The following is an 18233-nucleotide window of genomic DNA, read 5'->3' on the forward strand; positions in this document are numbered from 1 at the left end:
GTTTTGCTCTTAAAAGATAAAGGACCCATGGACCATGGTGTTATGGATTTCAGTTATGATTTGTGGTTCACAGAGTAATGGAAGTAGTTAAAATGCATATTTACATCTCCAATTAGCAAGTAAGAAGTAATAGTGGAAAGGAGAAATAATGTGAGGAAGAAACCTTCAAGGAAAGTAGACTAACACCAGACAGTGTGTATTGCTCCAAATTTCAAAGAGTTTGTATAACTGTAATACCAGACAGTGTTTATAACCACAAATTGTAGAAACACAAAGTTAAATGGATGTTTAGATTAAACTTTTAAAATTTTATTTTTTTTACCCTTACAGCAGCCGGTACAGATAGGTACAGATTTACAGAATGCAGTTGACACTGTCCATTAAAGCAAGCGTAAGATGTGGGTATAAACTATTTTTGAGAATCCTTAACATGAGACCGTCCCCAGTAATCAATATCTGGATATAATCCCGTTACTCATTAAGACACATGAAGCGATTACGTGTAAATGTCCTGAGTCTCGCTCTGTTTTACTTTCAAAGCTGTCACACTTTACATTGAATCATGTACACCTTAAATCTGCATTGTTTGCACACAGTATATACTGTAAGCAGCTCAGATGCACCACTTCTCAATCAGATGTTTTTTCGAGACGATTTTACTCCTTTATACTGTACACATGCTGGAGTCTAAACACAGGTGACTGAGCCATAGGCATTATAGGTGTGATCCTGTTTTGATGGCCACAAAAATTCATGAAGAACTTGTAATGTCATAAATGACTAACCTCTCAGCAGAGCGTAGTAGTAAGTTTCCCTAATAATCGCTCTCTATCATACCTCTGTAGTGGAGCAATGCATATGTGCGTATGCGTCTTGTGTATGTGTGGCTTTAAACCACCAGGACTGTACCTACTCTCTCTCTCTCTCTCTCTCTCTCTCTCTCTCTCTCTCTCTCTATCTCTCTCTCTCTCTCTCTCTCTCTATCTATCTCTCTCTCTCTCTATCTCTCTCTCTCTCTCTCTCTCTATCTATCTATCTATCTATCTATCTATCTATCTATCTATCTATCTATCTATCTATCTATCTATCTATCTATCTATCTATCTATCTATCTATCTATCTATCTATCTATCTATCTACCACATGCCTCTATTGCTTGTGCCCTCATCCACTACATCCTCTTTTTTGCTACCTGCTTAGTATGACAAGTGTGTGAACTCCCTCCTTTTCTATCCTTTTTCTTTTTCTCCACACCATGACTGCAACTAGATTCATTCAATCTTTCAGTTCACAGAAGCTCAACACTTCACAGCTCAAATGTACCACATTAAGCAAATTGCAAATGCAATTCCATATGATCTGATCTGATGGAAACTTCTTTCTTAAGTACGGTAAAGTAGTCTATGGGTGCTGTTTACAAACGCAGGGTTTAGTTTTCCTTTTGAAACGAACCTCAGTGTGCTTTCCTCATCAGTGCAGTCTTTTAGGTAGGGGAGAAAACAGCAATAATTACTGCTTACACCCAGCCTGAGTGAGACAGGATTTTTTATGTCTATTTTGAAGCAAACTGCAGCGTTTGTGTCATGTGATCATGTGAGTAAAAGCAAGTGAGGGTTAAAACCTTTAAGTTAAGTTAAAAAAGAGGTATCAGGTGAAAGGTCAGGCGGTCAGAAGGCGGAATATCCGAAGTCAGACAAGAACCGGTAACTAGAGGTGAAATACACTGATCAGGCATAACATTATGACCTGCCTAATATTGTGTTGGTCCTCCTTTTGCTGCCAAAACAATCCTGACCCGTCGAGCATCAACACCATTAACTTCCTCAGCAATTTGAGCTACAGAAGCTCACCAGTCATAATGTTATAATATTATAATGTTATTACTAATACCGGTGTATAGGCTAATACCACTCATAGCAAACAAGATTGCAAGGGTTTGATTGGATTTGATTAAAAAAAATAAATAAATAAAAATAAATGGATGCATCCAGCAAATACTATTTTAACGTTTAATTCACACTCACTGGACACTTGTTTTTACAAATGCTTTGTAAAAAAAATGGATTTTTGCTAGCGTTTACACAGAATGTTGAGAAAAACAAACAAAAACAAAGCATCCACCGAGTGGTGGTTTGGCAGCCAGAAACACTTTAGTCAAGCTGACAGGAAGGAGCCAGAACATAAGCACTCTTTACAACTGTGATGAAAAGACCATGCTGGGTTTCACTCATGTCAGTCAAAAAACATCTGAACTATGTAGTCGTTTTTTGCTAGTGCTAGTTCTATATTTACTTGAATAAGGTTTGTTAACCAAGTGAACTTATTTAAATTTCTGACTACTGAATGACTTTAATCAACGTTACCGGTATTTTATTTCATTTTCTCAAATTATTACTTTCACTCTGGGTTTCTCCTTCGAGTCTAATAGATGTGAACAGCACCCTGAGGGAAAGTTGAATGTTCTCATACCTTTACCCATGTGCAGTGTTGAGTTCCTGTGCTCTGATTCATCTACATGGTTATGCCTTCATGCTTCCCTCTACTTTTCTGTCACTGTGTCACTGATGGCCTTTTGCCACAGATGTAGCCTGTAGCAGTGAATGTGACTGTTTAATACTGTTATGTCTCTGTACCTGTAATCTGTCATTTTGGACAAAACATTTTGTGTGCTTCAGGCTGAGCATCTGATATTTAGATCTGTGAGCGTGTGTATATTTAAACATTTCAGCTTTTTAAGTGTCAAAAACACCACATTTGAGCAAAAGCCTGTCACAAGCACACAGATGGTTTTGGACTTGAGGTGTCTCGCAGGCTTGGGTTGTGTTTGTTTGTTTAGTTTCTCAGCGTGCTTTTTTGTTGTTGTTATTTGTGGGTTTCTCCTCTAACACCCTCCTGACTCCCCTCAGCGTCTGGTGAAGATGAACATGCCCATCGCCGATGACAACACGGTCCACTTCACCTCCACGCTCATGGCTCTAATCCGCACTGCGCTGGAGATCAAACTGGCCTCAGGTCAGTCTTTTTGCCTCCACAGCCTCTAAGCACAGAGTCGGTTCAAGTGCATTTCTAATGGCTTTTTTTAATTCAACAGTCTTAGAATATATTTGCTTCGTCCTTATTAATAAAACAAAGTCTTTATTTAGAAGTAGTCGTAATATGAGTATTAATGTAATAATTAATTTTTGCTTTTTTTTCTTGTAAAGATGTTTCTGATTCAAGTCAGACATATTTAAATGCATTCATGGAATTTTCAAAATGTGTCTTTTAAATAGAGCTCAGTGAAGAAGAGGAAAATTATTTGTATTAATTCTGCAAAATCAATTGCAATGCTTATGGGATATAAACAAACAAACACAACCAGAAAACACCTGTATTTATTATACTATGTGACACATAAATAATATTCACCTACAATACAAAATAAAAAATAATATACACCATTTTGCCACAAAATGAAGAGTAGCTTCATCAGTTTAATGCAAAAAAAAAAAAGAAGATCCTGTGAGAATCCCAAAAAACTAATTTCCAGAACCGAGATGCATTAAAACGTAGTGTTTCTAAAGCCTAACTAATACGGAAAATACACACAAACAGTGAGCAGTAGGTGAGGAATTAGATCTTGATCCGGATGTGTAGTGAGGGGGTGATAGTGAAACCTTGGTGTGTGTTTGCAGGAATCGTGGCTCAGCGTCTGTGTGATGCAGAGCTGAAGAAGGAGCTGGCGACCGTCTGGCCAAACCTGTCTCAGAAGACCATGGATCTTCTGGTGACTCCCCACAAACGTGAGAACACACACACACACACACACACACACACACACACACACACACACACTCACACACACACACACACACACACACACACACACACACACATACACACACACACACACACACACACACACACACACACACACACACACACACACAGCTGATCCTAATTAACACTGTTTATCAACTTGAACCCAGTCCAGTATGTACTGTTACTGCCATCTAGTGATGAGAGGCAGATAGATTGTCTGCACTGAGAGCAGGTGAATAAGCTTTTCTGCTCAGAACTATTACTACTACCAGTACTAATATTACTACCACTACTACTACTTCTACTATCACTACAATTACTACTAATACTATAAATATTACTACTACCACTATTTCTGCTATTGCTACTGCTTCTACTAATATTATTACTACTACTTCTACTAATGCCACTACTACTTTACTACTACTTCTACTACTACAATTACTGTTACTATTACTACTCCTATTAATACTTCTTCTTTTAGTATTAATATTACTACCACTACTACTACAATTATTGTTATTACTGCTGCTACTGCTATTACTACTACTTCTACTACTACTATTATTTTTTATTCCTACTGCTTCTACTGTTACTACTATTAGCACTTTTACTTTTACTACTTCTTAGTTTTATGTCATAAGTAACAAATATAAATCTAGTTTTGACTAATTACATTTAAAAAGTATTACACACCATTATGATATGGCATTAAGGTAAAGAAATGGACTATATATTGAAGTATTTCCCATTTCACCACAGTTAGAGAAGAAGTTTTAAAGAGATGTCTTGCAATTTGGAATGCTTAATTTTGATTGGTCCGAATGACAGTGCAAGTGCAAGGTTGCTGATTGCAAGGTTTTTAGAAATGTGCTCCTTCTAGACTGGTAAAGTGAACTGTACACGTAGCGTTCACCGATGTAAAAGATAATGTAGTTAGGTTTTCTGAGAGGAGATTATTTGGCAGGTCTGGATTTTATCTCCATTGTCAGTGCTTTGTAACAGTCAGCTGTATAACCTATTTAACATAGAAGAACTGGGTTTTTTTTTGGTTTCTGGTTTTAATTGTAACCAGCTGCATTTTTTTTTTATATTCTTGATATTTTAAGTTTAGATCTTCTATAATGTCAGTGATAACAGGAACTAATCTTTCATTCCACAACATTACAAATTGCTATAAACAGATGAAACATGCCTTTCTCTTGTAATGAATTATTAAAGATTTTTATGGATTCAGTGCTTTAAGGGGAATATAACACTTTGTAATGTGCTCTTATTAGAAAGTGATCTACATTGGGGTGGGTAAGAGTAACAGTTAGTGTGATTTGTGTTGGGTCAGTGTTTGATGCTTTTTTTTTTTTTTAAAGATTAAATGAAAGAAAAAAAACTTGTGGGAAAATATTGAAATAAAGTGGTTCCTAGTTTTAAAACCTTAAAAAAAAAAGAGCTCTCAGTAAATCATTCAATAGGATTTTCTTTCTGGCTAAATAAATAAGGAAAAAGCTGTGAATGTGACACACTGTATATATATTTCTGTGATTATATATTTCTCTTATTTACAGCTAATGAGCTGACAGTTGGCAAAGTGTATGCTGCACTCATGATCTTTGACTACTACAAACAGAACAGAGCTAAGAAAGTGCAAATGCTGCAACAGCAGTCCAAAGATCAGCCAGGACCACAGGTCAGATAAAGTGTTACCACATGCATATTGTCATATTGTGTACTCAAATTGATTATTTTTCTTTATAACGTTTGAAGCAATAGTTCAAAATAAAATGTTTGATTTCATGCATCACACGTTCTGTATACATTTTCAGGGGAGGAATTGAGTTGCAAAACTAACTTTGCTAAAAAAAATAATTGCCGCCAGTGTATTACTGTTCAATTTTAGACTTGCAAAATCACCGAAAAGCTGTGTTGTGGTGGTAATTAATCTTAGTTTTTAATTAATTTTAATTAATCTAAGTTTTGACATGGTTTGACAACAGATTTTGTGTGTTTGTGGGGGTGACCAAAGGGACCTCACAGAGCTAAACACAATCATGGCGGCCATCTTTAAGGCGAATTACATTTCATCCTCAGTGCAGATTTGGAGAGAATGTGTGGCGTAAAGCTACATTAACCTGGTAATAGAGTTCCAGGTTTAATTCATATTCTGCTGTTAATATAAACTGAAATAAGTGTTTTGTGTTGATGTGTAATGATTTATTTGAAGAATTTATTTAATTAGCATTATTCCTCAAGTACCAAAAAATAACACAGCAAATTTTGAATGCTAAGCACAAAATCTTTGCTGAATATGTACAGTTATGTTAAGGAGAAAATCAAACGGCAGCACAACATATCAAGAGAATTAGTGAAAACCAGTTTATTGACTGTTGGTGTTTGCTGCTCTCTTCTGTGTATCCATTGTGTAGAACAATGTGGGTGCTCTCCTGGAGCCCATTCTAAACCCTATGCAGCAGAAGAGCAGGAGCATGATGGACTGTCCATCAAATATCCAGCCTTCCATCAGACCCAGCTCTGCCACATTGAACAACGGACACACACCGTAGGCCCTTATCACTCTGCAAACACACACACTTTATACAAAGCATGCACTGCAGACATTGCCATCTTAGCGAGTGGAAAATCTTGAATATGACAAATGTGCGCTATATGGACAAAAGTTTGTGTACACTTAAGCACAAGGTTTATATGTGCTTTTTGAACATGCTATTCCACATTTATTTCTCATTTGCTGTTATAATAACCTTCACTCTTCGGGAAGGATGTTGCCCCAGATGTTGGAGTGTGCGATTTTGCTTTTCCTGGTCGGGGGCTGGGAAAAGAAAGGAGGGCAGAATGCCTGCAGTACGACAGGTCGTGAGGAAGCTGCAGGCGCCTTAGACACATACCCAGGTTTAGGGTAGAGAAAAACGCTGGCCATGGCAGGGGCCGTGGAGAGAGCCTGTAGGTCCCGCCCCACTTAAGGGTAGAAATTGCCAGAAGAATGGCGGTTTTTACCAACAAATACCTAAGGGCCACCTCGGCCAAGGGCTCTAAGGTGGCCTCAGATAGAGCCACCAGCACAATGGCCAAGTCCCACACAATAAGTACAATAAGCCATGATAGCGGACACGTAAACATTCAGGGTTGACGGGGCCAATCCTGAGGCAAACTGTTCCTGCAAAAACTCCAGAACTGAACCAACCGGGCATTTGACTGGGTCCAACTGGTAGTGCTCACACTACATGGTGAACAGATGCCATCTAGCGGCATACAACCTCCTCATAGAGGGAGCTCTGGAATGGAGGATGGACTCCACCACCTCAGTAGAGAGACCAGTTGCTAAGAACTGTGCTCCCTCAGGGGCCACAGCCATAGCTTTCATAACTCTGGGCGGGGGTGAACCATTGTTCCCCCTGCCTGCGAGAGGTGAGCCCTCCTAGTAGGGACAGCAGGTCTGTGAACCACAGTCTGCCTGGCCAACGAGGTGCCACCAGGAGGAGACGGGCTCCTTCCTGGCGGATACTCTCCAGAACTTCTGAGAGCAGCGCGATTGGTGGAAAAGGCATACAGAAGAAGCCCCGGCTATGTCTGCACCATGGCGTCCACCCCTAGTGGGGCTGGGTGAGAGAGAACCAGAGGGAACAGTGCGAAGTCTCCTGAGTTGCGAACAGGTCCACCCGGGCTCTGTTATATCTCTGCCATATCTGCTTCACCACCTCGGGGTGGAGCCTCCATTCCCCGGGCCTCGGTCCTTGCCTCGAAAGGGCGTCTGCTCTCCAATTTAAATTGCCCGGGATGTAAACTGCTCTCAACAAGAGGAGTTTTCCCTGGGACCACAGGAGGATCTGCCACACCAGCCTGTACAGGGGGCGAGACCGGAGACCCCCCTGGTGGTTGATGTATAAGACCACTGACGTGTTGTCTGTATGGACGTGGCTATCTCTCAGGTCTCAGAGGAAGTGTTTTAGTGGCAAAACACTATCCAGGCAGTTTATGTGCCATGAAAGATGCCGCTCGTTCCACTGACCTTGGGCGGAGTGGCCACTCATGACCACTCCCCACCCCTTGAGGGATGCGTCCGTCGTCAGCGTTACGCAACAACAAGGAGCTCCCAGGATGAGGCCTTGAGACAGGAAGGTACGTTTTTTTTCCATATTTCTAAGGCTCGAAGGGCTCACCACGAGACCTTGATAATATGGAGTGGATTGCCCTTCCGGGAGAATCCTCTGCCTCTAAACCACCACTGGAGGGGTCTCATTTAGAGGAGGCCAAGTGGGATCACGTTGGACACTGCCGCTATGAGACCCAGCAGCCTCTGAAACTGCTTCACAGTAAGTGACTGGCCTTCTTTTACTCTCTTGACTGCCGTGAGGTTGGCTTCGATCCGGGCAGGAGACAATTGTGCCTGCAACACAGTCGAGTCCCAAACTACGGCCAAGAAGGTGGTTCTCTGCAGTGGAGAAAGCACACTTTTCCTTGCGTTTAGTCTTAATCCCAATTCCTTCATACTGGCGAGAATGACATCTTGATGCTGGACCACCTGAAGCTCTGATCGAGCTAATATCAACCAGTCATAGATGTAATTTAAAATGTGGATGCCCTAAAGCCGTAGTGGGGCTAGAGCCGCATTCATGCACTTTGTGAAGGTGAGGTGTGAGAGTGTTAGGCCGAACAGGAGGACCCGATATTGGTAAGCTTCCCCCCTCGAAAGCAAACCTCCGGAACCTTCTGTAAATGGGAAGGATAGGTATGTGGAAATAGGCATCCCTTAGATCTATCGAGACAAACCAGTCCTCGGTTTAAGCGGTTTAAGGAGCGCAGATCTAGGATCGGCCGGCTGTAGAAGCCTGACTCTGTAACTAAGAGAGGAACCACCTCAATGGCCTCTTTCCTTAGGAGGGTCCACACATGCTGCACTTCCCAAGCTGATAGGAAATCTCTTAGGTGAAACGCTTATTCAGCTTGCTGGAAATGCGTTGCTTCTTCTTCTCATCCGGCAAAGCTATCTCTAGCTTGGACACGGCCCGCGTCAGGAGCTTGGCCCAGCAGGGGAGGATAAAGGGGACTCATCCGTCTCCATGCATTCTGCTAGGTCGGCCTGCGAGCCCCATGACCTTCGGTGTCGCTTCGCCTCGGGGAGAGTGGGACCTGAACCGCGAGGAAGAGCAGAGCGTGCGCATAGCCATGCGGCTACATCGCGGACAATCGTCATTCTTGAGAGGAGACTGAGCATGCTCCACTCCCAAGCAGACAACACACAGTTAATGTGTGTCTCCCCCCGTAATAAAACGGGGGCAAGGAAGGACACACATGCAAAAGTTTTGCTTGCTTTTCGCCAATGCTTGCACAAATTCACACACAAAGCGCTTACCTGAACAAACAGAAGCTAATGTCTCTACCATCGCTCGCCCATTTGTAGCTTCCTAGTTTAAGCGATGTCGCCCGTCGATGACATCATGACTTACCTATTGGCCGGATTTCACACGTGATTCAGAGCATAGACAACACAAGGCATTCCCAAAGCGTTTCGACGCAGTCGAGTTCTCAAAAGGGAACTTAATGCTACCTCATCCAAAGACATTTTATGCAATTCAGTTTCTAACTTCGTCAGATGTCCCAATACTTTTATCCACATAGTGCATGTAGAACTTCTTACAATAAGATTACATTATAATTCCATTTTGAACCATTTGTACTAATTTCAAGTTAATTTCATGTTATTTTGGCAGTAAAACCCCCCTTGCGTGGGTGCAATTTTGCTCATTTAAAACATTTGTTTGTAGAAAGAAGAAAAATTATTACATTTGTGAAAACTACTAGTAAAATGAGGAATAATGCCAAAAATAAGTTATAAGATCTGTTGTTTGGTATATTATAATCTTACAATAAACAATAATCAACACATTTGACTTAATTTTCACTTCATAAGATGACATTTTCCACTATAGACCTGATTTCTTATTCTTACGCTTTTGTGTTTTATATGTCACACTTTTACTTCCCATTATAAACCCAGCCATGACAACACCATTAAAGGCTCCTCATCTTGGGCTTCAGAGAAAACCAAAGATGTCCAGAGGTCAAAGAAACGACCAATCCTGAGAGGCCAGTCTGAAGACATCTCAAATGCAAACAATGCCCAGGTACTTGGTGTTAACAAGTCTTCTTACACATGGTACACATTTGTAAGCAGTGTAAGTTTGTAAAAATTTATGTGTTTGTGTGGCAGGTGTCAGTAGAAATGAGGAAAATGGAAAACAGTGCCAACACAGTAGCTCTTGCTGGTTTAGAGGGTCAAGGAAGAGCAGTATCCATGCCCAAACTCAACGCAGAGATGCAGGTAACCTATGTATAACTGGTGCATACAGTAGTTATGAATGCATTTCGTTGTGTGGCGGTTGTGTGTGGAAATCCTAGTATTTATGAATCAATTGCATTGATGCTGTTTGGGAAGTTTGTGCTGACCTGACCTCTTGCTAATGCACTTTGTATACATATATTTTATCGTCACCCATCTGTACCTAACTATAGCTAATCTTAATCATAAGTTAACCATTAAAAATGACAGGTTTGAGTGCAATGCTTTTAAAAGCTTATACTTGTGCATTAATCATTGTTCATTGAATTAAAAGCCTATATCCCAATATCACATTATTTTGCTGCCATTACTGTTACTTAGGTATAAGAGCATATAGATTTATAGCTTCACACAACTGAAATGCACCAGTCATAATAAATTTGTATAATAGAGTTAGCATTGAACAAAACTGGCAACTCGGAGTTCTATTCTGACTTGTCATGCAGTGTATGGATACATGGTAGAGAAAATAGAAGCAAGCGATCTGTAGACAACATGAGCAAGGCAAAACAAGAGCGTGAAACGAGAAACAAAGAGTAATTGAGAACCCGGATAAAATATTGATGAAACAAAAAAATGCTTTAATAAATGACAGATAAATTAAATATGTTACATCACATCTAAACAGAGGAAACAAAGGGGATCTAGACACAAACTAACAAACACGGAAATGGGAACAGATGTGAATGGAAAAACACATGAACACAAGGAACAATGACGAGACAGGCGTGGAGACATAACATAAACAAATAGGTAGCACCTTTCTTCCTTTCACGCTTGCCTGAGGAGGGATAATCTATAACACTTGTAATCAAGAGATTGGTCTCCCCAAAGTTCCCAAGGCTGGATTTCACCAGTTAAATGAGCTGTTCATGTTGCACGATGGATATCGATAAGAATGGGTGAGGGCAAATGTTTTTTTAAACTGCTGCTCATGTAACACCCTTGAAGAAAATGTAAACTGCTGTAATTTTGTTTGCATGAGCTAACAGATACCCGTGATTGTTGACAAAATATAATAGAAAGAGGAAGGCCATTCTCCCCATCTAGAGAACAAGGCCAATTACCTGTATGCTCTTAAACTCCCAGCAATGGATACCTGGAATATTTTGGGATTTGACCTCTTGCATTCCTGACAACAGCATGTGTGCTGAGACCATTCTGCTGTCACTAGAGCCATTTTATTGTTATTACTATTTGCTTTGTGTGTTTTTTGTAGCCTTTTACCTTTTCAAACCCAGGACTCTCAAAAGCCTTGAGATTGTAAAACGATTACCATTTTGAGTCCTACTACACTGCGTCTGATGTGACAGATTAGATCAGAGTCATAGCACTGCTGCACAGATCATTTTTCCTGTAACACAGAAGGCGATTAGAAGGCTTCAGGTGTAATGAGCTGCTCCAAAAAAGGTACAGATTTCTCACATTCCCTTAGTATAGTGTATTTTCATCCTGGGAAAGACGGAGTAAAAAAAAGTGCTTAACAGGTAATAGTGGCTGACTGTGAGATTTCAGCACCTGCTTATATGGCTGAAATCTCTCGGATTTCATCCAGAGATCCTTCCCTCCCTCCATCGACTAGCTGACCCTGGCACAGTTCCAGGTCTGCAGCTTGGCTTACTGTTAGACAGGATACATAGTAAAGATACATTCACTCATGGCCAAATAGCACAGGCTCTGGAACCGATCATGGACTAAGAATAAAACATTGACCATATTGCTTCATTTCCAAATAGGAAAACCACATAGTTTCTTTGAATAAACATTTTCCACAATCAGAATCTAATAGCTTAAATGCATTCCATATGTTTTGTTCTTCCAATCAGTCATAGTTTGTAATTGTTAGAATTGGTCTATTAGGTTAAGTAAATCCATATTATTAAACGAATGGTTCTGTTCAACTGAAGGATAGTTCAGGTGTGGTTTAGGTGCCAAAATCTTTAAGATACTCATACCTGGGGTTGCATCATGATATGCTACACTTAATCTATTGTTCTTTGTGTGGAATGATTGAATCTTTGTCTGTGATGTTGCTTAGCAACAAAATAACAGTTAACAGGCTACATTATGATGTTCAAGAAAATGATGCGATATACAGTAAACCCATATTGAAACCATTGCAGACTAATAAAAATATCAGGTACCTTTGTCTCCTTGCATAAACCCAGAAGTGTGAGTAGCAGTTCTGTGAGTCTAATAGCTATTAAATTTTCTATTGAACTACACAGTATTACCACACGTTAACCATCAGAGACCACCAGATGCCTTTAATCCCATTTGAAAATAATTAGATCCATTTAGAATCAGCCACACGTTACATGTAGGACCAATTACACGTTTTTAGCATTTTATTTCACATCATTTTATCACATGCATATGACATTAACTACTTATCTTTTTTTATTTCCCTCTAACAAATGACTTTTTCCTTCTCTTTCCTGCATGGCACGTTCATAGAGAAGTCATTCACGTCACTCTCCCGGAACATTACTTGCTGTATGTATTGTTTTAATTTTTTTTTTCTTCCACTGAATTGAGAGCTCAATAAAATCTTTATGGTATATATTACTAGGCTGCTATTAAATACACAGACTTGAATTATATGCAGTCTGTTGACCCTGTTGTTATGTGGGATGTTAGGATTAAGTAATACAGACAGATTGTCTGTTTTAAAGCATGAAATCAAAGAGACAATGACAGGTAAAGACCGCTTACCTATAATCATCACAGACTGACACGACACCTGTAAGCACCATTGCTGACAGGAAAATGTTGTTTAATGCTTAGCCCGAAACTGCTGGTCAGGACTAAACTGAGTGAGATTAATAACAACCTTACAGTAAGCAGCTGTCCCAGATGTACCCGTCTTTATATTTAGTACTCCGACCTTGCTAAGGGATTTGTTGTAATTAATATTGTCTGAGTTTTGCTCTAGCTGTCATTTGCCTTATCACCAGAGGGCACTCATGAGTCTTTCACTGCTCACTGACTTTTGTGTGTTTATTTCTACAAGTATATAGCAACATTTCTTTTCCTGTTTTAGCCAATTCCCGACTCCCCCCTGAGGCGCTCGGCATCTACGTTTGCCCCACAGCATCCTCCGGAGGTCATGGCCAACGATTACACGCTGGAAAGGGCTGCACAAGAGCGAGCACATCACCATCACCATCATCACCGCTGCCATCATCGGAGAGACAGAGAGAAGAAGCAGAGGTCACTGGATCGGTCACCAGGTGGACAGAACACAAACTCGGGCGGTCAGTGTGATATATGTGAAAATCTGGAGTGTCCGCAAATAAGGATTTACATAAATTAGAATTGTAAAGTCTTGCCTAAATTCGACTAATAGTCAAATCATGTGATTTCTCACAACCTGTTTAAAACCAAAATGTAAAGAACGTCTCACACAATGATATTAAAAAAACTTTTCATTTTAAATCGATAAACCTAATAATTAAATAAATAACTGCAGAAAGGCCACACTGTAGACAGGATCTGCATTTTGCATGTCGGCAAATCAAATTTAATCGTCTAAACTGCTTACAGCGTAACACTGACGCACCGAAAAACAAAAATTAATTTACAGAACGAAATTAGAACAGAATATACATTTACAGAATCTCCCAAACATTTTAATCCCTGCTGCCAAAATGCTCTTGTGTCAGTCATGGATCATGGAAATTGAAACTTAAATTTAAAATATGGGTGGTTGTATTTACTCATGCACATTAAAAATATTTACTAAATTTGGTTTAGTGCACTTGGTACCTGGGCCTTCAGTGGGGACTTACCCGACCTAATCCACCTCTTAATACCACCACTATCATGTCTCGATTATAGAAACCATCAATACAATACAAAAATGCAATATAACAGCGCATGGCATTACAGAGAGAGAGGCATTTCACATAAGGAGGATGAATACCATTTTACTAAAGCAAAATACCCAGTTAAGACTCCAAACCTCTACACTACCGGGCTTTGGGGTTGGGTGACCTCCTCACGATGTCTAGCCTTTCTTGAAAATGGATATTTAAGTATATCCGAGACCAAATCAATTTCTCTTTCTCTGTAGGCAAAAAAAAAGTCTAACTCAGATGTATTTATGTGTGCAGCGCTACACACATGTACACCAACCAATCAGAGGACGGAAAAATGCTGACGCTACTCTGGGCCAGCTAGCCGCCCTGTGATGCGAATATGAAATCTGATTGGTTAAATAAACAGAGCTATTGGACTATGGTTAAAAAGGCCAGCAGTACTGACATTGAAGGCCCTGGGCAGATTAGATTGACATGACAGCACATAGAGGCTGAAATCTGATTGGACAAAAAATCTAACATCCACATACACGTACTGGAAACAGTGCAGTCAAGAGAAACGCTACGAAATGAAGAGAATAAACTGTTGGGAATAAATTCATACAATTTCATGGAACAAATATTAGAATTTAGGTTGTAAATGTGGGTAAGTGTTTCTGATAGTGTTTAGCCTGCAGAGAAGACTTTCCCTGACCACCTGCCACTGGATGTTAGATACAATGCTATCAATTGTTTAGTCTTTAGATGTTGGAGTTACACCTTAATGCGGTTGCGTTTTATTTGGATTAGATCCAAGATCCTGGAGCAAAGTTATAAAACTTCTTATTATCAATATAACATACACATGCATTTAATAAAAGTTAGATTGTTTCAGTCACAATTTACATTTAGAATGACTGAAGTCCGGGTTATCTTTGAAAAAAGCTCTCATTGCACTATGCACTGGTGCAGACTTGAGCCGCAGCTGATGTGTGTTGGATCTGCGGGAGCTTTAGCATGCAGCTGGCATCCATTAGCCAGATAAAAGGTTTTGACAGACATGCCGAACACCCAGTGACCTACTAATTTATCACCGCATCACAGCAGGCCAGCCGTTGGTAAAAATGTCCGAATGCACAGAAAAAAAGAAGCACAAGCTCCACAAGCATGGTGGGTAAGGAATGTGGAGTTCTGGAGGGGAGGAAAGATGAGGAACGGCGTCTTCAAGCGTCCTTTTGATCTGTACGGAAAGCGAACGATCAGAAGTGCAGCTCAGGATTTGTTTCACGGTTGAAGATTTTAAGGTGCTTTGAGAGTTATAGTAAAGACTGAATGACCTCAGAATTGATTTCATTTACAGTTATAACGTTCATATAGTGGTGTAGTAAGTTTATATCTTGGGGCCTAATTTTCATAAGCGGAATAAAAACATTGTAGTGATTTGTTTTGCACTCAATATAGAATACATGCTAAAGGATTTCCCACAGTACTGAGATTATTTGAAAGGAAATAAAGCATACATTTAGATATTTTAATATTTCTGTGGAAATATGGTTTCTTTTTATTTGTCTTTTCATTTTATGTATATTATAAATTCAGGGAAATGTCCTGTGTAAACGTTACAATGCAATCTGGGCTTTACGTTTTTCTCAAAAGTTTCTAAAACAAACATTGTATCAACAAGATTCCTGATACGACCCTCCAAACACCTTCTCTACAGATTAATTAAACTTCTGTATGTTTTTGGTAAACTACACTATATTGCCAAAAGTGTTGGGTCACCTGACCTTTCCTGCTCTATGTGGTTCTTTTCCAAACTGTTACCACAAAGCTGGAGGCACTCAAATGTACAGGACATCTTAAGATGCGATATAATAACATTTTGTATTCACTTGAACTTGAAAACCCAAACCTGTTCCAGCATGGCAATGCCCCTGTGCACAATGTGAGCTCCTTGAAGATCTGGTTTACATGCTTTGGAGAGAAAGATCTTGAATGGTCTGCTATAGAGCTCCAATCTCATCCCTACTGAACACCTTTGGGATGAATGTGAACGCTGACTGCACCCCAGGCCTCCTCACCTCACCTACATCAGTACCTGCCTTTTATAATACCCTTGTGACTGATAATCACAAATATCCATAAACACACTCCAAAATCTAGTGGAACATCTTCACAGAAGAGTGGAAGGAATCATAAGAGCAAATTGGGACTAAATGTGGAATGCAATGCTCAAAAATCACATACTGTACTTATGACCAGGTGACTCAATACTTTTGGTAATATAGTGTATGTCTTTAATCATAATTACATCTGAAACTTTCATATTAGAGATTTTTTGAGTTTGTCTCATTTTCAGGCACGGCAGCTGACCCTGCAGGGAACTCCACGCTCCAGGAGAGAGGGCACGACCGAGGCCGTTCCCATGAAAGGAAACAACATTCATCGACGGCGGAGAAGCAGCGCTACTACTCGTGCGATCGCTACGGCAGCCGAGAGCACTTTCCCGCCAAACCTGCACCAGCCAGCTGTGCCACCTCGCCCAGAGAGGCTCAGGAGACCACCTTCACCAAGCAGGTGGGATTGAAAGCTGGCTAGACTATAAAGTGGATGTAAAGGTACAAGGTATGACTTCAGCTTGTTAATCAGAGACCGAGATCATCGATTGTCTTAGGAAAGATCTTAATTTTCCTTTAAAATTGCACTTTATTTGTTTTGTTTTCCTATTCATCAAGTTCAGATCGAAACCAAGAAAAATTCAAACGTCATATGGTTTTGGTATTTTGTAAAGGTTTCCAGTGCAGCGAGATTCCTCAGAAGCAGGATTGCATGATTTATGAATGTTGGGGTGCAGAACACACGATGATGCTTTAAAACAGGCAGGCGAGTCCTGATGAGCTGTAGCACACTCACTTCTCACTTCACTATCATTTGTTTTTCATGTCCTTTAAATGCACTGGATTTTATTATGCATGTAAACAGTGTGGTTTTATTAGTCCATGTGGCTGTTGTTCCTTGTCCTGGATTTCAAATGAAATTGTTTTTCTCTTTCCCTTTAGTGCAACCACTTATGGCCTTTCACTTCTTTTTCTGCTCTTTTTCTCCTTCACTATTTATCTGTGTGTCTTGTCTGTCTTTCTGTTCTTTTTCATTTCTATCCTCTTGGTGCTGTCTTCTTTGTCTTTGTGTATCATTTTTTTGTTTTTTGCTCTTCTCTGCCAAACATATAACTGTTCCCTTTTGTTTCCTTTCAATTTCTTCCCTGATTTTCTTCTCTTCATTTTTTGTGTCTCTGGTGTTTTCCTTTTCTCTCCTTTCTCACTGTGGGCCCTTTTCCTATTTGATCCATTTTTACGCATTACCCTCATCGTTTTATTGTTTTGATTTGCTTGTTAAATTTTCATCTAGGGCAGTGGTTGGGCTAAAGGGAGCCTGGTGTTGTTGAGTTCGGGCTCGAGCACGCCCAGCCGCGGGCGCAGGCAGCTGCCCCAGACGCCCTTGACCCCTCGCCCAGCGGTGGCCTACAGGACTGCCAACTCCTCTCCTGTGTCCGCTGCAGGTGCCCAGACCACCCTCCCTCCCCCGAGTCCTGTAATGCGCATCAGCTCCGAGCCATACCTCCGGCCCCAGACGACGCTGCTAAGCCCACAGCAGATCGTGTCCCTCCCACCGCTGTCCCAGCATTCCCTGCTCGGAATGCCCAACGGGTACCATTACATCATGAGCATAACTACGGGGCCTGGTGGCAGCAGCAACAACGTCCAGCACTACTACCCTGAAGCAGAGGAGGAGGAATGGTGCTAGTCTGGCTTTAACACACACACACACACACACACACACACACACACACACACACACACACACACACACACACACACACACACACACAGACACAGACACACACACACACACACACACACACACACACACACACGCAGATCTGCTGATGATTCTTAGTGTGTTTTCCTTTTACTTGTACAATTTTGATGAGTTTTATCATCTCTTGTTTCACACAACATGTGAACATTCTTTCATTTTTGCAGAGAGGGAAAATGTGCGCACACAAAAACGAAAAGAGAGCCCTAGACTAGACTGCTTTTTAATGTATTTTATTATTATCTAACTGGGCTCATATTCAGCCTTAATGATAAAGACCTGATAGATCTGGATCGTATGTATAGACGTTTCTGCTCTTAATTCCTGCCTTTGTGAGAGAGGTCACACTTGGAATGATACACAACCACAACAACCACAACAACAACAACACACACAAAAAAAAC

At 40.5% G+C, this 18233-nt stretch overlaps 1 protein-coding gene across 3 annotated transcripts in view; it reads left to right on the forward strand.

The window, feature by feature from the left end:
* Window positions 1-17794, forward strand: part of cacna1ba (calcium channel, voltage-dependent, N type, alpha 1B subunit, a) — a 152696-nt gene extending 134902 nt beyond the window's left edge. For all 3 annotated transcript variants that reach the window (XM_083526783.1, XM_083526782.1, XM_083526781.1), the window contains 10 exons: window positions 2907-3012; window positions 3675-3782; window positions 5364-5485; window positions 6222-6355; window positions 9812-9938; window positions 10025-10135; window positions 12611-12649; window positions 13197-13410; window positions 16313-16530; window positions 17362-17794. In XM_083526783.1, the coding sequence (XP_083382909.1) occupies window positions 2907-3012; window positions 3675-3782; window positions 5364-5485; window positions 6222-6355; window positions 9812-9938; window positions 10025-10135; window positions 12611-12649; window positions 13197-13410; window positions 16313-16530; window positions 17362-17757 (1575 nt within the window). In that variant the 3' untranslated portion in view covers window positions 17758-17794. The remainder of the gene's footprint in view (window positions 1-2906; window positions 3013-3674; window positions 3783-5363; window positions 5486-6221; window positions 6356-9811; window positions 9939-10024; window positions 10136-12610; window positions 12650-13196; window positions 13411-16312; window positions 16531-17361) is intronic.
* The last annotated feature ends 439 nt before the right edge of the window (window positions 17795-18233 follow it).

Source organism: Silurus aristotelis (assembly GCF_946808225.1).
Source record: "Silurus aristotelis genome assembly, chromosome: 23".
Taxonomy (NCBI): Eukaryota; Metazoa; Chordata; class Actinopteri; order Siluriformes; family Siluridae; genus Silurus; species Silurus aristotelis.